The sequence below is a fragment of the Mobula hypostoma genome, chromosome 12 (genome assembly GCF_963921235.1).
Source record: "Mobula hypostoma chromosome 12, sMobHyp1.1, whole genome shotgun sequence".
In the NCBI taxonomy this organism is placed as follows: Eukaryota; Metazoa; Chordata; class Chondrichthyes; order Myliobatiformes; family Myliobatidae; genus Mobula; species Mobula hypostoma.
The window spans coordinates 14297028-14318319 of NC_086108.1; the positions used below are offsets into that span (position 1 = coordinate 14297028).

Here is a 21292-nt window from a genome sequence, read left to right on the forward strand (position 1 = left end):
TCTGGCACCAGCTTGGCTGCAGAAGCTGCTAGAAGGATGTTCAATAATGTCCAGCTGCCTTAGGAGCTCCGCTCTGGATTTTCTGTCTGGGTTTACTCCTGTAGCCTTCATCTCTCCTGAAGCTGCCTACAAGGCAGTGGGGCTATTTACCTGTAGCTGGGAACCTGGTTCACGAGCACCAGGGCGTGTCCACACACCAGTGGACCTGTGTGCTATGTGTGTAGGAGCCAGACCTCCTCCCCATCCTCTGTAGTTCAGCCTGAGTCCGAAAGGAGTTCGGTTTCCGTGTGTCGCCAGTGAGGAGGCACTACAAGAGGCCTGCTGTTGGAGAGGCTTTGTATGCACAGGGAGAGACTTACACATTCAACTCTCCTTTTCGCAAGACTGCTAGCCAGCAGTGGAAGCTGAAAGTGAAGGTGACAAGCACTACTCACTACACCACCACATCAACCATTTTGACGCTGCATTGCATTGTATTACTGCCGCAAAACAACAAATTTCATGACATATGTTGGTGATGATAACCCTGATTTGGATTCTGCCCTTTCCAAAGCCTTCGTATCTTTCTGGTAGTGAGTCAACCAGACCCGCACACAGTACTCGCATATGTGGCCTAACCAAAGTTTTATATAGCTGAAAATTTATTCCTTACTCTTGTACTCAATGCCTCAGCTAATGCACCTTCTTTACCATTCTATCTCCTTTTGTGGCCACTTGCAGGGTGCTATCGCATCAGTGTTACTAAGGGTCCTGCCATTTACTGTATGCTTTTCTCATACCTTTGACACCCAGAGTGAAACCCCTCACACAATAACTCAAGTGTCATGCTGTAGAATGATGCATGATTATCATAAGTGCATGGGCTTCCAGAGAGACTGCTGTACTTTCTCGGTTATACTCAGTGCCTTAAGAACCTGGAGATGGAATACAAGTTTCGCCTATGTTTAGTGGCAGATACTGCCTTGGTGGAGGAGGGAGCCTGATGCAAAATCAGCTAATTGGATGTAGGATTAATGACCTCAATGCAGGGATTTCCATTGTCATATCCAGAGATATGAGTCATCCTTGATGTGAACCAGCCAGAGCACCCAAACCTTCCTTGGAACTGAATGCAAGGAGCCCACACAAACTGCTCTGCAAAAATTAATGTTTTTAGTACTTCTGTGTGAAACCTGCAAATTTCTGGTTTAGCACCTCCAACATTGAATCATGGTAATTATCAATTAGCCCCGAACAGAACTATCAAACATTTGCTGCTTATTAGCACATTTATCTGTTTACATTCTTCCCATAAAGCTGTTGATGAACTCATTGAAAGTGGAGAGAGATCAATAGTGAGAGGTTACATGACCTGAAAGTCCTGATATGTTGATTGTAGACCATCGGTAAAGAGGTGACGTGAAGCAAAAGAGAAATCCCCTGGCACGCAATAGTGGTGATGATTTTGTCAGTGCCAGAGTTTGGGAAATGTGCCTGATGATCTCTGAGTGTTTGTTTGGAATGGAATGACTAGTTTTCCTTGACACTTAAACTCCATTTGAATACATGATTCTGGCTACAATCATTGCCAACTGTGTTGTGCTGGCTTTGGAACAGCACCTGCCGAATGGAGACAAGACCCCCATGGCTCGAAGTTTGGTGAGTACAAAGCTATCTGTTGGGGACTTGGGATTGCTAGAGGTAAGGGTTGAGGAGAAGGTGGAGGGTGCAGCGGCTTCAGACTTTCTGTTGGGAATGTGTGAAGTGTTAACTAGCAGGGTCATGTGGGTACAGATCTGGAGATTTGAGGCGAGGAGCTGAGAGATGGATTTGGAAGTGAGGATTCAAGGTTAAGGAGCTTGCAGGACAGGATTGGAGATGTGAGAAGCCGTGGGAAGGGAAAGAGCTGGGTATATGGATACATTTCTCAGTAAGGAAGGTTGAGGAAAAGGTGGTGACAGAGACGGTGTTAGAATCTGGGTTGTTGTGGTGGTCATTTGATGAGCTACCTTTGCATACCAATGTTTGGTCAAAGTTATTCTCCAATATAATTATTTCAAACACATTCTGTTACAATCTTTCAATTGTCTTTTATGTTCCCTCCATCAGGAACAAACTGAGCCATATTTTATTGGGATCTTTTGCTTTGAAGCTGGGATTAAAATTGTAGCACTGGGATTTGTATTCCACAAAGGATCGTATCTTCGGAATGGCTGGAATGTAATGGATTTCATTGTCGTCCTGAGTGGGTAAGTAATTTCAGTCTTCTTGTCTTAAAATGCACTACACAGGAAGTGGCCTAACATGACTATTGGGGTTCATATAAACCTTTCAATTCGCCTTCACAACACCCTACCGGGATGCTATTCTATTTCTGTTCTCACCCCTTAAATATCCATTGGCTTTGACTACCAGATATCAGTTGGACAACTGTAATACCTCCTTTTGTCTCACTGTATCAAATTGATACATAACCTCAGTGTTCTTTATTAGGAAGTGATTCAGGGGTCTAGTACCTTGTGATACTGTCCAGTCAGATGAGGGCTGGTTACCTGAAGAGCTTTGCCCATTGCCCACAAATCACTCAGAATTATCAGGGGTTACCAGGCAGTGCTGAACTGGTAAGATATGGAAAATTGCTTAGGTTTATCCTTCACCAAGAGCAGGACCATTCCAGTCCCTGATTCCCATACTCTCCTCTCCATTACCTGATAGCTTACTGTTGATGCTACAGTCATCTGCATGGACTTCAGCAAATCCTTTGACGAGGTCCTATGTAGGAAACGGCTCCAAAAGGTTAAAGCCCATGTGACTCATGACAAGTTGGGAAATTTGATCCAAAATTCACTTGTTAGGATAATGTTTGGGGGGGGGGGTGGTGTTAATTCTGTGACACGTGAGTGTTCAACTGTGATATCTGAGACCATTGTTGTATATTTTAACAATATGGATATGAATATAGTGGATGTGATTAGAAAGTCCATCACCAGAGATTGTGAGGAGTCATTGAATCGTTCATTGTGGGAGTGAGATTTGAAAAAGTGAGTGGGGCCATTCAGGGAATGACAGCACCCCTACATCCTCAGGAGTCTGATTGGAGATTTGGCATGTTATCAAAAACCTTGGCAAACTTCCATAGATGTGTGGTGGAATGTGTGCTGACTGGCTGCATCCTAAAAAAAAGGTAGTGGATTCAGCCCAGTATGTCATGGGTAAAAGCCTCACAACCACCGAGTACATCTACATGAAACGTTGCCGTTGAAAAGCAGCATCCATCATCAGAGACCCTCACCACCCAGGCCATGTTCTTTTCTCGCTGCTGCCGTTAGATAGAAAGTACAGGTGCCTCAGGACTCACATCACCAGGTTCTAGGACAGTTATTACCTCTCAGCCATCAGGCTCTTGAACAAAAAGGAATAGCTGCACTCATTTGAGGACTCTTGTTATTTCATGCTCATTATTTATTGCTATTTATTTATTATCTGCATTTGAACGGTTTGTTTACAGTCCCTGATGTTTACAATTTGCAGATCCTGTTTACAGTTATCGTTCTGTAGGTTTGCTAAGTTTGTTAGGTTTGTCCCTGATGACTACACCTGCAAGAAGTGCAGCTAGTTGCAGCTTTTTACAGAGCACGATGAGCTGTTGATTGACAGGCGATACAGCAAGGTAGTTACACCAAGGTTGCAGGGCACAGGTAACTGTTGACCATTAGGAGGGGGAAAAGCAATGGGCAGTCAGTACTGGCTACCCTGTGGCTGATTCCCTCAATAACAAATATATCACTTTGGATACTGTTGGAGGCAATGAGCTGGCAGAGGAAAGCTATAGCAGTCAGGTCTCTGGCACTGAGTCTGTCTCCGTGACTCGGGGTGGGTGGGGGGAGAAGAGACATGCTGTAGTGACAGGGAATACATTGATTAGGAGAACAGACAGGATGTTCTGTCAATGAGAACAGGATTTGTGGATGGCACTTTGCCTCCCAGTGCCAGTGTCTGAGACATCTCAGACTGAGTCCATAGAGTTCTTAAGTGGGGGGTGGTCGGTGTCTGTGTTGTACCAATAACGAAGGTAGAGAGGGTGATGAGATCCTGCAAAGTAATTTCAGGGAGTTAGGTGCTAAGTTAAAGGTTTGTGACCTCACTGCAACATGCTAGTGAGGCCAGAATTGGAAGATCACACAGTTGAACACATGGCTAAGGAGATGGTGCAGGAGGGAGGGCATCAGATTTTTAGATCATTGGGCTGCCTTCCAGGGAAGATGGGATGGTTTACAACTGAACTAATATCCTTGCAGAAAGGGTTGCTAGTGCTGCTTTGAAGGGTTTAAACTAGAGCTGAAGGGGGATGGGAATCACAGTGACAGGGCAGATAGTTGTGGGAGGTTGAGCATGGTGGCAATAATGTTCTGAATTGCATCGACTTTAATGCAAGGAGTATTGTGGGTAGGGCTGATGAGCTTACATCATGGATAAGCGTATGGAATTATGGTAATGTTGGCATCAGTGAAATTTGATTGCAAGAGGGGCAGAACTGGCAGCTCAATATTCAGGAGGGATTAAAGGAGTCAGAGAAAATGTTGTGGTAGTGCTCAGACAGGACAGACTAGAGAGCTCATCTACTCAGGCTATCTGGATGGAACTAAGGAATAAGAAAGGGATGGCGTTGGGGTTCCTAGGCTTCGTGGCCCTGGGGATGGGCTGATTCTGTGCCAGTGCTGCCAACTGAAGCTTCGCGGAAGAAAACAGAACATTGGGAACAGCAAATCAACTGTTTGGGCCTCTGTACTCTTTCTCTTGTTGCTGGGGAGAGTTTGTTGCCAATTCTCAAGTTGGAGATCCCAAAAAAAAAATGGAAAAGACTTTAACACTGTAAATCAGCAAGTTGTTTTGTCTATGACCCCCCTCATGCTGTGTGACACTTCTCTGCCATTTCATTAGGTGGAGGGAGGGCCTATGACATGTCAAATTGTGAACAATTAGTTTTTGTTGTACTGCAGATCATGGTCTTTATTGGGGGTTTGTTATCACATGCTTGGTGGGTGGTGGGTGCTGATGCTTTTTGCAAAAAGTGGGGGAGGGTAAGGGTTGTTGCATTGCATGGGGGGGCTTTGGGGTTCTTACGCTTTAACTATCACTCATTCTTTGGGACGCACTTCCGTTTTCATGGATGTCTATGAAGAACAAGAATTTCAGGTTGTATATTGTATACATTCTCTGATATTAAATGGAACTATTGAATACGTTAATGGAATTACACTAAAGTCCACCCATTAGTCAGTAGGATTTAGAGGAGCAAATGTGTAAAGAGATGTGCAAGAATTATAACATTGTGATTGTCGGTGATTATAACTTTCCACATAAAAGGGCTGGATTGATTAGTTTGTCAAATGTGTTCAGGTAGGTTTCCTTAATATATAGATGTTCCTTCTACAGAGAACGTGATACCAAATCTCCTATTAGTAAATGAGACAGGGCAGGTGACAAGTGTGTGTTGGGGAAAACACGTTGGATCTAGTGATCATAATTCCATTAGTTTCAAGATAATTATGGAGAAGGATAGGTTTGGTCCTTGGATTGAGATAATTAATTTGGAGTAAGGCTAATTTTGATGGGACCCGTGTCAAATGCCTTGCTAAAATCCATGTAGACAATATCCACTGCTATTCCTTCATTAACGTTCCTGGAAACATCACGGAACAACTCTTTTAAGATTGGTTTCATGTGACCTACCATGCACAAAGCCATGTTGACTATACTTAATCAGTCTATGCTATCCAAATATTTATATATCTGGTCCCTTAGAATACCTTCCAATAATGTACCCACTACTGTTGTCAGTCTCACTAGCCTATAATTTCCCAGCTTATTCTTAGAGGCTTTCTTAAACAACAGATCAGCATTATCTATCCTCCAATCCTCTGGCACCTCACCTGTGGATAAGGATGTTTTAAGTACCTCTGCTAGGGCCCCTGCAATTCCGGCACTAACCTCCCACAAGGTCCAAGGGAACACCTTGTCAAGCCCCGAGGATTTATCCAGCCTAATTCGCCTCAGGACTTCAAGAACCTCCTCCTCTGTAATCCATATATGGTCCATGACCACACTCCTGTTTTGCCCCATTTCTATAGACTCTGTGTCCTTCTGCTGAGTAAATACATTTAAGATCTTCCCCCATCTTTTTTGGCTCCATGCATAGAAGTCCACTCTAAGCTCCAATAGGTTTAATTTTGTGCTTTGCTATCCTTTTGCTTCCCTTTGCTCCTAATATATCTGTAGAAGCCTTGGGATTCTCCTTAACCTTGTTTGCCAGAACAATGTCAAGCCTCCTTTTCACCCTCTGAATTTCCTTCTTAAGTGCTCTCTTGCCTTTCTTATACTCCTCAAATACCTCATTTGTTCCTTCCTGCCTTTACCTGCTATGTATGTCCTCCTTCTCTTTATTCATAGTCTCAGTTTCTCTTGAAAACTAAGGTTCCCTAAATCTGTTACCCTTGCTTTTTAATCTGAGAAGATTGTGAAAACTTTGTACTCTCAACATCTTACAAGGCCTCCCACTTACCAGGTACACCTTTGCCAAAACAACTTGTCCTAATCCACACTTGCCAGATCCTTTCTGATACCATCAAAACTGGCCTTTCTCGAATTTAGAATCTCAACCTGCAGACCAGACCCACCCTGCTCCATAATTCAAAGTTCAAAAGTTCCAGCTAAATTTATTACCAAAATGCATATATGCCACCATATTATACCCTGAGATTTGATTCTTGTAGGCATACACAGTAAATCCGAGAAAAACAATAGAATCAATGAAAGATTGCATCCAACAGGATGGGCAAACAGCCAACATGAAAAAGACACCAAACTGTAAATACAAAAGAAAAAGAAACAATAAATATCGAGAACATGAAATGAAGAGTTCTTGCAAGAGAGTCCATGGGTTGTGGGAACAACTCAATGATGGGGTGGATGAAGTTGAGTGAAGTTATTCCTTCTGGTTGAAGAGCTTGATGGTTGAGGGGTAATAACTGTTCCTTAACTCGGTGGTCTGGGTCATGAGGCCCCTGTACCACCTTCCTGATGGTAGCAATGAGAAGAGTGGTGGTGGGGCCCCTTGATGAGAGGTGCTGCTTTCCTGTGACAGGGCTTCATGTAGTTGTGTTCAGTGGTGGAGAGGGCTTTACCCATGATGGACTGGGTTGTATCCACTACCTTTTGTTGGATTTTTCATTCATGGGCATTGGCATTTCCATACCAGGCATGATGGAACCAGTCATCTCCACTACATATCTATAAAAATTTGTCAAAGTTTTAGATGTCATGCCGAATCTTTGCAAACTTTTAAAGAAGTAGAGGTGCTGCCGTGCTTTCTTCATAAATGTATTTACATGCTGGCCAAGAACAGATCCCCTAAAATGATAACACCAAGGAATTTAAAGTTGCTTATGCTGTTCACCTCTGATTCCCCCAATCTTGAGACGAATGATGTTATAGAAACATAGAAAACCTACAGCACAATACAGGCCCTTTGGCCCACAATGCTGTTTTCCTGTACATATACTTTAGAAATTATCTAGGGTTACCCGTAGCCCTCTATTTTTCTAAGCTTCGTACATGTATTCAAGAATCTCTAAAAAGACCCTACTGTATCCACAATCACTAGATTCAAAGTGTTCTCTACATTCGGTTATGTCACAGGCCCTGAAGACATTCCGTAATAGGAGATCCAGTTCTTTACAGTCTCTAGTTGGGACCTGTATGTATTGATTGAAGGAATTCTCCTGAACACACTTGACAAACTCTATCCCATTCAGCCCTTTTTCAGTATGGGAGTCCCAGTCAAAATGTGGAAAGTTCAAATCAGCTTCTAGTACAATCTTGTGTTTCTTGTAACTGTCAACAACCTCTCTACAAATTTGCTCCTCAAAATCCTGCTGACTATTGGGTGGTCTTATAACATAATCCCTCCCGCTCTATTGTATCTAAAATAACTAAGCCCCAGAACATTAAGCTGTCAGTAGTCCTGTGCCTCCTGCAACTTACAGTAATTTTTACCCCCTCCCCCTTCTCTGTTATTTCATTCCCTATTCTGGCTCACCTTTTACACTTTCTCTTCACCTCACCTGCTGATCACCTCTAACTGGTGTCCCTCCTCCTTCCCTTTCTCCCTTGGTTCACTCTCCTCTCCCTTTAGATTTCTTCTTCTTCAGTCCCGTTACCTCTTCTTTCTGTATCACCTCGCAGCTTCTCACCTCCCCCCTCCCCCACCCACCTAAATGACCCTTCACCGAGCTTCACCTCTCACACTCTAGTTTGTACTTCTTCCCCTCCCCCATCACCTTCTTATTCTTCGCCCTTCCTTTACAATCTTGATGAAGAGTCCTAGCCTGAAATGTTGAATCTTTATTCCTTTCCATTGCTACTGCCTAAACTACTGAGTTCCTTCAGCATTTGTTCCTCTTGATGGAAAGCGCATGGAGATGGAGGTCACTGGGCAGAATCATTGCTCAGCATGGACTAGATGGGCTGAAGGATGTGTTGTAGTACTCTTAAGACCTTATGAAATTACAAGATGATGTTGAGCAGAGGTCAGATGGGCGTACTGATGGCAGATGGAACGTAATCCTGATGATCATAAAGCGATGCACTTTGGAAGCTTGCTTAAGGAAAGGAACTAGACAATGAATGGCAGGCCTCCAGGAGGTATAAAGGAACAGAGAGTCCTCTGTGGGCACTCAAGGATATCTGAAGTTGGTAGCTTAGGTAGATGAGCACCACATAGAGCAGCAGCTGCCGTGTTCTGGTGAATGGTAAGGCTTTGGTGTAGGTCAGGATTTGGTGAAGAGGCAGAGTTATAATCTGCTAATGTTTGTTCTCTCTCTTTGTAGAAAGGACTGGTGATAATGGATTTGCGAGGTAAGTCAGAGGAATGCTCCTCCTGTTAATTGTGGGGCCTTGGGCACATTTCCAGTCTCAGTGGTGACTTCGACCTTTAATAGGTGTGTCTAGCTGCAGCTCCCGTCAGACCACCTGGGGAGGTTTCAGCTGCAGTTAGACTCTGTAAAGTATCTGGGATGCACAGTATATGGTCGGTGTCACAATCAGTGAGTTGGTCACACCGCAGGTACCAACTGGTGACAGGAGACCACCATAAGGACTGATGGTGCCCTGTGTTAAACAGATATCGTTTTGGATATGACTGTGGTGGCACCAGCAAAGTTGGTTCTGATGCAGAACAAGGAGGGAAACATCTAGGCGAGCAGTAGCAGTGGGGGATTTGTTAGTGATGGGGACAGACAGGTGCTTCTGTGGCTGAGTGAGACTCCAGAATGGCCTGCTGCCTCCTTGGTGCCAGAGTCAGAGATGCCTCTTGAGTCAATACGGAACATTCTGAGGGAGAAGGAGAATAACTAGAGATTATAGTCTCACTGGTACTAACAACACAGGGAGAAGTCCTGCAGAGCAAAATTAGAGGCATAGATATAAAAAATTATAGCAGTGTGGGATTTTAAATTTCCCCATTTTAACTGGAATTGCCTTAATGCAAGAGGATTAGATGGGATGGAATTTGTCAGGTGGGTCCATGAAAGATTTTTGAGACAAGTGACGAGGCTGTGCTCAGACCTTCTTTTGGGAAATAAACTTGAGAAAGTGGTGGAAGTGTTAGCGAGGAAGCATATGGCACAATTCTGTCAGCGGAATTGAGAAAATGTTAGTCTTCCAGTTGAGGCCTTGAATTGGGTAATGCTTATTTCAGTAACTCGAGAGGGGACCTCGTGAAATTAGACCAGGAGTAGATGTTGTGGGCAGCACCATCTGACAAATGGGAGTCTTTTAAAGGAGAGTTCGCAAGAGTTCAGAGCCAGTATGTTCTAGTAAGAGTGAAAGGGAAAGAGAGCAAAATTAGGAAACCTTGGATGTCAAAGAATACTGAAGGTTTGATCGGGGAGAAAATGGAAACAAATGGCAGGTACAGGCAATTTGGAGTAGACCATCATATCACTCAGTCCTGGCCCACAGTTCAATATGATTATAGCTGGCCTCAACTCCCGTGCAATAGAGCATAGAATGTTCTGTTCTAATCTGTACCACATAGGGACAGGCCCTTCAGCCTAGAATGTTGAGATGAGCTAATTAAACCTGCAATTAAAAGACCTCCTGCTCATATCTCTCTGTTCACTGCATATTTATGGTGCCCTTTAAAACACGTGTCTCCATCACCTCCCCTGCAAGAGCATTACAGGAACCCACCACTGTGTAAAAACTTACCCCTCACATCTCCTTTGAATTTTCCACTTCCCATCTTAAACGCTTGCCCTCAAATGTTAAACATTTCGACCCTGGGAGAAAGATACAAGCTGTCTGTCTATGTTTTGCATAATCTTATAAATGTCTATCAGGTCTTTGGCACTCCAGAAAAGACAACTAGATTTGTTCAATCTCTCCCCATAGCACATGCCCTCTAATCCAGAGGGCACCCTGATGAAACTCTCTGCATCCTCTACAAAGCCTCCACATCCTATTTATAATGAGGCTATCAGAAGTGAATGCTATACTCCAGATGTGGCCTAACCAGAGTTGTATAAAGCTGCAGTATAATTTCCTGACTACTGAACGCAATGCCCTGAATAGTAAAGGCAAGCATTCCACATGCCTTCTTTACCATTCTGTCAACTTGTGCAGCCACTTTCAGGGAACTATGGACTTGTACCCTAAACTCCCTCTGTACAATAAGGGTCTAGTCATTAATTGTGCATTCTCTTTGCATATTAATACTAAGGGTCCTGGCATTAGCTGTCTATTCCCTCTGTACATTAATACTGTTAAAGGACCAGTCATTAACTGTGTATTCTCTCTGTACATTAACTGTTAAGGGTCCTGTCGCTAACTTTGTAATTTCTCTGTACATTAACTATTAAGTGTCCTGTCATTAACCGTGCTTTCTCTCTGTACATTAACACTGTTAAGGATCCTGACATTAAGTGTGTAATCTCTAGTACATTAACTATTAAGGGCCCTGTCATTAAACTGTGCATTATCTCTGTACATTAACCATGCTTTCTCTCTGTACATTAACTGTTAAGGATCCTGTCATTAACTGTGCATGCTCTCTGTACATTAACTGTTAAGGGTCCTGTCACTAACTTTTGTAATTTCTCTGTACATTAACTGTTAAGTGTCCTGTCATTAACTTTGTAATTTCTCTGTAAATTAACTGTTAAGTGTCCTATCATTAACCGTGCTTTCTCTCTGTGTACGTTAACACTGTTAAGGATCCTGACATTAAGCGTGTAATCTCTCTACATTAACTGTTAAAGGTTCTGTCACTAACTGTGCATTCTCTCTGTACATTAACTCTGCATTCTGTCTGTACATTGACTGTTAAGGATCCTGTCATTAAACCGTGCATTCTCACTGGACATTAACTGTGCTTTCTCTCTGTACATTAACTGTGCATTCTGTCTGTACATTAACTGTTAAGGACCCTGTCATTAAACTGTGCTTTCTCTCTGTACATTAACTGTGCTTTCTCTCTATACATTAACTGTTAAGGACCCTGTCATTAAACTGTGCATTCTCTCTGTACATTAACAGAACAGAGGTAAATAGGATAAAGATGGTAAATAGATCGTCAGCAGAGATTGTGGCTGTTGTGTTCCTGAATGCCTGTCTCTCAAATTTGATGCTGCTTGCTGAGTTTCTCCAGCATTTTGTCTCTGTCCCTTGAATTTCCAGCATCTGCAGATCTTCTCGTCTCAAATTTGATTAAATTTTCTGAAGAGGTGACGAGGAGGATTGAGTATGTGGGGACAGTTGACATTGTCTACATGGCCCTTAGCTTGGCCTTTGACAAGGTTCCTCATGGTATGTTGACCTGGAAGATTAGATCTAGCTAATTGGGTAAAATATTAGCTTGGAGGAAGGGGTCAGAGGATGTATTCAGATTGGGGCTTTGTGACTAGTGGTGTGCAACAGGGGTCAGTGCTAAGTCCATATTTGTCATCTGTATTAATGATTTGGATGACAATACTTGTTAAATGGTTTGTAAGTTTGAGGATGACACCAAAATTGGTGGTGGTGTGGGCAACGAAGAAGATCATTTAAGGTTACAACAGAATCTAGATGGGGAAGTAGGCTGAGGAATGGTAGATAGGATTTAACTCTAAAAAGTGTGAGGTGTTGCATTTTGGTAAGTTAAACCAGGGCGGGACTTGACACTAAATGGTCGGGCCCTGAAAAGTATTGTAGAACAGAGAAACGGAAGGTTACTGGTTCATAGTTCCATGAAAATGGTGACACAGATGAGCAGAGTGGAGAAGGAGGTGTTTTGCACACTGGGCTTCATCAGTCAGTTCAGGAGTAAGGATGTCATGTTGCAGATGAACTAGTCATTGGTGAGACCACACTTGGATTACTGTGTGCAGTTCCAATTGCCCAGGTGTAGGAAGGATGTCATTAAACTGGAAAGGATGCAGAAAAGTTTAACAAGTTTGTCAGGATTCCTGATGGTCTAGTGGTTAGGATTTGGTGCTTTCATCGCCCTGGACCGGGTTGGATTCCTGGTTAGTAAAGATAGTTTTGGGGATGTCAGAGGTAAGTTTATTTCATGCAGAGAGTGGTAGGTGTGAAACATGCTGTCATGGGTGGTGGTAGAGGCAGATACATTAGCCACATTTAAGAGACCCTTAGTTTGGAGATAGAAAAAATGGTGAGATATGTAGGAAGGATGGATTAGATTGACCTTGAGTAAGTTAAAAGGCTGGCACAATATTGTGGCTGAAGGGCCTGGACTGGAAGCTATGAGTGACTATATAGGCTGGGTCTTTTTTCCCTGGAGAGTAGGAGGCTGAGGGGTGACACTTTAGTGGTTTATGAAATCATGAAGGGAATAGATAGGGTGAGTGGTCACCTTTTTCGCAGGGTAGAGGAGTTTAGAGTGTATAACTGAGAGGGAGGAGAGTTAAAGGGAACCTTAGTAGCAACCTTCTCGTGCAGTGGTGGGTATATGAACAAGCTGGCAGAGGAAGTGGAAGAGATGGGTACAATTACAAGATTTAAAAGACAGTTGGACAGGTTCATGGCCTGGAAAGATCTAGAGAGATATGGGCCTGTTAGAAGGATAAGGGACACTCTTAACTGAGACTAGCTCAAGTAGACATCTTGGTCAGCTTGGATGAGCGAGGCCAAAGTTTCCATGTTATGGAATCTATGAATCGTCTTTATTTGTGATGGAATTGTTTAGCTCTGTCTTTTGTATGCTGGTTTTGCCACTCAGTTAGTTCTTCTGCACTCATTGAATTAGTTGGTTCCCTACATTAATGGTGATTGCATATTGTGGAATATACCAGCCATGAGGTTATGTATTGTAGTGATCGACATTTCAGCTGCTGAATATCTATATGATACTTCCCAATTCATGCTGCCACTGTCACTTCTGTTTTTGGACATTTGCTGACAAACTGATCTATCAAACAGAAGAGATTCTGCAGATGCAGGATAGCCAGAGACCTTTTTGAAAAGGAAAGAAGAAGCCAGAATAAGAATTTGGGGGAGTGGGTGAGGAGTACAGGCTAGAAGGTGACAGGTGAAGCCAGATGAGTGGGGGAGGGGGTGATGAAGTGAGATTCTACTGTGGGAGATTTACAGTTAACCTACCAGCCACATTTATTTGAGGAGGATGGAGCAGTTTGATGAAACTCTTCCATTTACTGGGTGGTTGTTAAACTTTGTGTAACAGCAGTGGAGGTCGGGATTTAACAAGGATCATTGTAACCGTGAGACAGCAGCTGTCCAAGTTGTGCCATTGAAAAGTTGTTTGGATCATTTGTTTTACCAGAGTTCAGAGGTGGGACCACTGGATTTTTCACACTGATTCATAGCTTTGGAAGCATGGGAAAATTCCAGATTCGCAGAATGCCCGAAGTCTGGAATTGTGACAAAAAGTGTGAAGATTCGTAATGGCACACCCACAAAACGGCTCACAGAATGTGCTGAGAAAGCCTGATGAAATTTAAAATTTAAAGAAAAATGTAAAGTGATGCACATTGGCAGAAAGAATAAGGAGAGACAATATAGATTGAATAGCACAGTTATAAGTAAAGTAAGTAAAGGCATCCGTTAGTCTTGCGAGACCATGGATCTGCGCCTGGAAAGTCTTCACTCTCCAGGGTGCAGGCCTGGGCAAGGTTGTGTGGAAGACCAGCAGTTGCCCATGCTACAAGTCTCCCCTCTCCACGACACCGATGTTGTCCAAGGGAAGGGCATTAGGACCCATACAGCTTGGCACCAGTGTCGTCGCAGAGCACTGTGTGATTAAGTGCCTTGCTCAAGGACACAACACGTTGCCTCGGCTGGGGCTCAAACTCACGACCTTCAGATCGTTAGACGAATGCCTTAACCACTTGGCCACGTGTCCACAGTTATAAGTAGAGTACAGGAATAAACAAAATTTAAAAGAGACAGCACAGATTGAGAGAGGGGTTTGTAGACTGTGGGGTGCTGCGATTTCATAAATAGAGACATCGAGAAGGAGATGATGTTGGTCTGTGTAGAACACTGGTTGAGCCTTAGCTGGAGTTGCCCCTCAGGTCCCTTTTAAATCTTTCTCCTTTCACCCTAAATCTATGAGTTCTAGCTTTGAACTCTGCTACACTGAAGAAAAAATATTACTGCCCATTTTATCTACCATTAAAATTTCATACTTCTCTAAGATTGCCCCTCATTCTCCTACATCCCAAGGAATAAAGACCTATCCTGGGGCTAAGCCAAAGACCCTTTTATTCTCTCTAGCCACAGGCAATGTCCTGGGGGACTGGAGGGTAGCAAATGTTGTTCCATTGCTTAAGAAGGGAAATAAAGATACTCAAGGAATGTATTGGCTAGTGGATGTCATGTCAGAGGTAGGGAAATTTTTGGAGAGGATTTTTAATGATACAATTTATACACATTTGGAAGAGCATGACCCAAATAGGGGCAGTCAGCATGGCAGGTCATGTCTTACTAACTTGGTTGAGTTTTTGAGGTAGTGACCAAGGTGATTAATGCTGCAGTGGTTAGTGGATGTTGTCTGCATGAACTTGAATAAGGCAAAGTTTTTCATTGTAGGCTGAATCAGAAGATTTGGATACATAGGGTCTATCTTGAACTGGTGAAAATTGGGTAAAATGTTGTTGGGTGGGTTAGTAAATTTTCAGATAACACAAAGATTGGTAGAGTTGTGGATGTTTAATTTAAGCAAGTGTAAAGTGCTGTTCTTTACAAGGTCATGAGTCATACAACACAAAAAGGCCCTTTGGCCCAATTGATCCATGCTGTCCAAGATGCCCTTCTAAACTAGTCCAATTTGGCTCCATTTGGGCCATATCCTCCTTAACCTATCATATCCATGCATTTCTTCAAATACATTTAAAGTGTTGAATTACCTGCCTCAGCCACTTCCTCAAGCAACTCATTCCATATACTGACCACCCTCTGAGTGAACAAAAAGTTGCCCCGCAATTTTAAACTTCTCCCCTCCTGCCTTAAACTTGTACCCTCTAGTTCTTAGTTCATGATTTTATACTTTAGATCATTCCTCATTCTCCTACACTCCAGTGAAAACAGTTCAACCTGGCTCAGCCTTTCTCCAGAACTCAGTCCCTCAAGTTCAAGAACATAAGATTTAGGAGCAGGATTAGGCCATCTGGCCCATCGTGCCTGCTCCACCATTCACTAAGATCATGACTGATCTGGCCATGGACTCATTTCCACCTACCTGCCTTTTCCCCATAATCCTTAATTCCCCTAACTTGCAAAAAAAAACCCTCTCAAAAGAACCCTCCTCAAAGATTTCCTCTACACTTTTTCCAACTTACTGGTAACTTTCCTATAGCAGAGTTACTAAAACTGAGCAAATCTTGTAGAACCACAACTAATATCCCAAATTCTGTATTCACTGCCCTGACTAATGAAAGCCAGTGCCCGAAGCTGCCTTGATCAGTCTACTTGTGATGCTATTTTCAGTGAATGATGTACTTTTACTCAAAATGCCCTTCTGTTCTACAACACTCCTCAAACCTCCTGTGCTTGGTATGTCTTCCCAAAGTGCAACATCTTGCACTTACCCAAATTGCCATTCTTCAGCCCACATGCACAGTTGATCAAGATCTACCATTTTCATTCTCAATGACACTACCTATTTTAGTATCCCTTGTAGATTCTTATCCAAAATACTGAGATAGCTGACAAGTAGTAATGAGCATCGCAATGAATCCTAGTCATAGGCCTGCAGTCCGAAACCACTAGTCATAGGCCTGCGGTCCAAAAAACAAATCTCCCCCATCACCCTCTGCTTCCTATCCTCAAGCTAATTTTCTATCCAATTAGCTAGCTCTTGCTAGATCCAATGCAGTCTAACATTCTATAACAGTCTGCACATGGAACGCTATCAAAAGGTCTTACTGATGTCTGTATAGGCCATGTCAACTGCCCTGCCTTCATCACCTTTCTTGGTTACTACTTCAAAAAAACTCAATCCTAATCATGAGACAGGATCTCCCATGCATAAAGCGATGCTGACTGTCCCTAATCACCCCATGTTTTTCCAAATGCTTGGATACCTTTTTCCTCAGAATCTCTTCTGGTAAATTGCTTACCACAGTTGTTAGGCTTACTGGTTTATATTCTGGTCGAAGTTCCCAGATTTTTCTTTGTAGCCCTTCTCAGATAAAGGCACAACATGAGCCACCCTCCAGTATTCCAGCACTTCACTCAATGCTAATGATAATGCATATATCCCAGCGAGGGCACCTGTAATTTATTTAGAGTATATTAACTATATGCTCATCACTGAAGGAGATATAATTGAGTTGACATCTCTGACAAGGTCAGATGCAGTTGATCTAATAACAATAACAACGGCAGTGATTTAAATCCATCAAATATAATTGCTTTTAAGCTCTTGTATCTCTCTAGAATGAAGCTCCACTGTGTAGGTAAGGTAAATAGAGAAGAAAATAAAAGGAAAGCTTTCTGAAAAGATTAAAACCAATGATTAAATGTCAAAAGCAATAATATTGCTGGATGAGTGAGGGGAATAGAGGGAAGTTGTATGAAGTTGGTAGGCCTTGCCTCTTTTTTTTACAAACGTACAACAGTACAATATAGGAACAGGCCTTTGGCCTACAATGACTGTGCCAACCATCGTGCCAAATTAAACTAATCTCATCTGTTGTATATGGCCCCTGTCCCTCTATTCCTTGCCTGTTCACATATCTGTATACTTGCCTGTAAACATTGCTACCTGTATAGTTTCCCCTTAGATTTGACTACCCAAAATGTATTACCTCACTCTTATTGTACCTGAATTAACCTCCATCTTTCATTTCTCTGCCTGAATTTCCAGCTGGTTCATGTATCCTTCTGTTTCCTTTGATAACATTCTTCCCTTCCTCTGTCTTCGCCAATTTTGTATAATAAACCAACTTATTAAATAGATCAGTTACATTTTCTCTATTGTAAACTATCGAGGTCCCAGCAGTGATCCCTATGAAATACCACTGATCACTGACCTTCATCCTGAATAACACCCTACTACTGTGGTCCTTTGTCTTCCATGGCAAAATCAGTTTTGGATCCAATTTGGCATCTTACTATAAATCTTATAGCATTTGTTGTTTTGGACCATCTTAGAGATAAAATTTGGTTTTGATGAAAAGTTACCCAGTTTTGTTTTTTGCTGGTTGAAGATGCCTCGTCCCAGTGCCTGTATCTTTCTACGTTTTAAAGCTTGTGTATCACATACTGATTAATTTTAAATACAGTGGGATTTTCTATATCTATCTCAATGAATTTCAGATCCCTACCACTCTCTCTCCTAGTTATTGATCTTTTTAGAATCATAGATGTGTAGCTCACAAACAGGCCTTTCAGCCCAACTAGTCCATACCATAAGACCGTAATACAGGAGCAGAATTAAGCCATTTGGCCCATTGCATCAGAACCGCCATTCCATCATAGCTGACTTATTATCTCCCTTCACCTAATTCTCCTGCCTTCTTCCCATAACCTTTGTCACCCTGACTAATCAAGAACCTAACAATCTCCACTTTAAGTATACTCAATGACAAAACTGCTCACAGTACTCCAATCTGATGGCATGAACATTGACTTTTCAAACTTCCGCTAATGCCCCACCTCCCCCTTGTACCCCATCTGTTACTTATTTATATACATACATTCTTTTTCTTTCTCTCCTTTTTCTCCCTCTGTCCCTCTCACTATACCCCTTGCCCATCCTCTGGGCTTTTCTCCCCCCTCCCCCTTTCCTTCTCCCTGAGCCTCCTGTCCCATGATCCTCTCATATCCCTTTTGTCAATCACCTGTCCAGCTCTTGGCTCCATCCCTCCCCCTCCTGTCTTCTCCTATCATTTTGGATCTCCCCCTCCCCCTCCCCCTCCCACTTTCAAATCTCTTACTAGCTCTTCTTTCAGTTAGTCCTGACGAAGGGTCTCGGCCCGAAACGTCGACTGTACCTCTTCCTAGAGATGCTGCCTGGCCTGCTGCGTTCACCAGCAACCTTGATGTGTGTGGCTTGAATTTCCAGCACCTGCGAGATTTCCTCATGTTTGCACAATACTCCAAGTGCGGTTTGACCAGTGCCTTATAAATTCTCAGCATCACATCCTTGCTCTTATATTCAAGTCTTATCCATACAAATACAAACATTACATTTGCCTTCCTTACCACTGAATACTGCAAGTTAACCTTTAGGGAAACCTGCACAAGGCCTCCCAAGTCCCTTTGCACCTCTGATTTTTGAATTTTTTTCCCCATTTAGAAAATAGTCTATGCTTTTATTCCTTCTACCAAAGTACATGACCTTATACTTCCCTACACTATATTCCTTCTGCCACTAATTTGCCCATTCTCTCAATCTGTCTAAGTCGCTCCTTCAGCACTACCTGCCCCTTCACCTATCTTTGTATCATCTGCAAACTTGGCCAGAAAATCATCAATTCTGTCATCCACATCACTGACAAATAATGTAAAAAGCAGTGCTCTCAACACTGACATCTGCGGAACACCACTAATCACTGGTAGCCAACCAGAACAGGCTTTCTCCATTCCCACTCTTTGCCTCCTGCCAGTCATCCAATCTTCTATCAATGCTAGATTGTTCCTGTAATACCATAGGCACTTACCTTCTTTAGCAGCCTCATCTGTGACACCTTGTCAAGAGCCTTATGAAAATCCAAATAAGCAACATCTGCTAACTCTCCTCAGTCTATCCTATCTGTTATTTCCTGAAAGAATTCCAAGAGATTTTTCAGGCAAAACAAATTTCCTGTAAGGAAATCATGTTGACTTTGGCCTACTTTATCATGTGTTTCCAAGTATCCCAAAACCTCATCATTAATAATGGGCTCCAATATCTTCCCAACCACTGAAGTTGGGTGCAATAGCCTACAATTTCCTTTCTTCAACCTCCCTGCCTTTAAGAGTAAAGTGACATTAATGATTTTTTAGTCGTCTGGAACCATTTCAGAATCTACTGATTTTTGAACGATTATTACTAATCCCTCCACAATCTCTTCACCTACCTCTTTCAGAACCATGTGGTGTAGTCCATCTGATCCAGATGAGTTATCTATCCTCAAGAGGTTTCAGGATCCTAAGCACCTTCTCCTTAGTAATAGTAACTACACTCATTAATGCCTCCCTGACACTCTTGAAAATGTAGCATACTGCTAATATCTTCCACAGCGAAGACTGATGCAAAATACTTATCTAGTTCATCTGCCAATTTTTTTGCATCCCATTGCTACTTCATCACTGTCATTTTCCAGCACTCTTGCCTCTCTTTTATTCTGTATATATCTGAAAAAAAAACCTCTTTGATATCCTACTTTATATTATTGACTAGCTTAACTTCATATTTCATCTTTTCCCTTCTAATGATTTTTTTAGTTGCCTTCTGTTGGTTTTTAAAAGCCACAGTTGCCTCATCATCCCTTTAGAATACCATTATATCTTTGGGATGTATCTATCCTGTGCCTTTTGAATTGCTCCCAGAAACTCCAGCCATTGCTGCTGCCGACGTCCCTGATAGAGTCCCCTTCTAATCAACTTTGGCCAGCTCCTCTCTCATGTTTCTGTAATTCCCTTTACTCCAGTGTAATACTGATATATCTGACTTTATCTTCTTCCTCTCAAACTGCATAGTGAATTCTATCATATTATCAGAATCAGGTTTATTATCACCGGCATGTGTTGTGAAATCTGTTAACTTAGCAGCAGCAGTTCAATGCAATACATAATATAGAAGAAGAAGAAGAAGAAGAAAAAATAAGTAAATCAATTACAATACATGTATATTGAATAGATTAAAAATCGTACTAAAAAACAGAAATAATATATATTAAAAAAGTGAGGTAGTGTTCAATGTCCATTCAGGAATCGGATGGTAGAGGGGAAGAAGCTGTTCCCGAATCGCTGACTGTGTGCCTTCAGGCTTCTGTACCTCCTACCTGATGGTAACAGTGAGAAAAGGGCATGCCCTGGGTGCTGGAGGTCCTTAATAATGGACACTGCCTTTCTGGGACAGCACTCCCTGAAGATGTCCTGGGTACCTTGTAGGCTAGTACCCAAGATGGAGCTGACTAGATTTACAACCCTCTGCAGCTTCTTTCGGTCCTGTGCAGTAGCCCCCCCCCCCCCCGCCCATACCAGACAGTGATGCAGCCTGTCAGAATGCTCTCCTCTGTACATCTATAGAAGTTCTTGAGTGTATTTGTTGACATACCAAATCTCTTCAAACTCCTAATGAAGCATAGTCGCTGTCTTGCCTTCTTTATAACTGCATCGATATGTTGGGACCAGGTTATATCCTCAGAGATCTTGACACCTAGGAACTTGAAGCTGCTCACTCTCTCCATTTCTGATCCCTCTATGAAGATTGGTATGTGTTCCTTCGTCTTACCCTTCCTGAAGTCCACAATCAGCTCTTTTGTCTTACTGACGTTCAGTGCTAGGTTGTTGCAGCGACACCACTCCACTAATTGGCATATCTCACTCCTGTATGTCCTCTCGTCACCGTCTGAGATTCTAGCAACAATGGTTGTATCATCACCAAATTTGTAGATGCCATTTCACCTCTGCTTATCCACACAATCATGGGTATAGAGAGAGTAGAGCAGTGGGTTAAGCACACACCCCTGAGGTGTACCGGTGTTGATCGTCAGTGAGGAGATGTTATCACCAATCCACACAGATTGTGGTCTTCCGTTTAGGAAGTCAAGGATCCAATTGCAGGGGGAGGTACAGAGGCCTAGGT

General features: G+C 42.6%; 1 protein-coding gene across 1 annotated transcript in view; it reads left to right on the forward strand.

Moving 5' to 3' along the window:
* The first annotated feature begins 1409 nt into the window (after window positions 1-1409).
* The window catches only part of LOC134354620 (probable voltage-dependent R-type calcium channel subunit alpha-1E), a 484959-nt gene continuing 465076 nt past the window's right edge, over window positions 1410-21292 (forward strand). Inside the window, exons 1-2 of the mRNA XM_063063634.1 lie at window positions 1410-1638; window positions 2089-2228. Coding sequence (XP_062919704.1) covers window positions 1546-1638; window positions 2089-2228 — 233 coding nt within the window. The 5' untranslated portion in view covers window positions 1410-1545. The remainder of the gene's footprint in view (window positions 1639-2088; window positions 2229-21292) is intronic.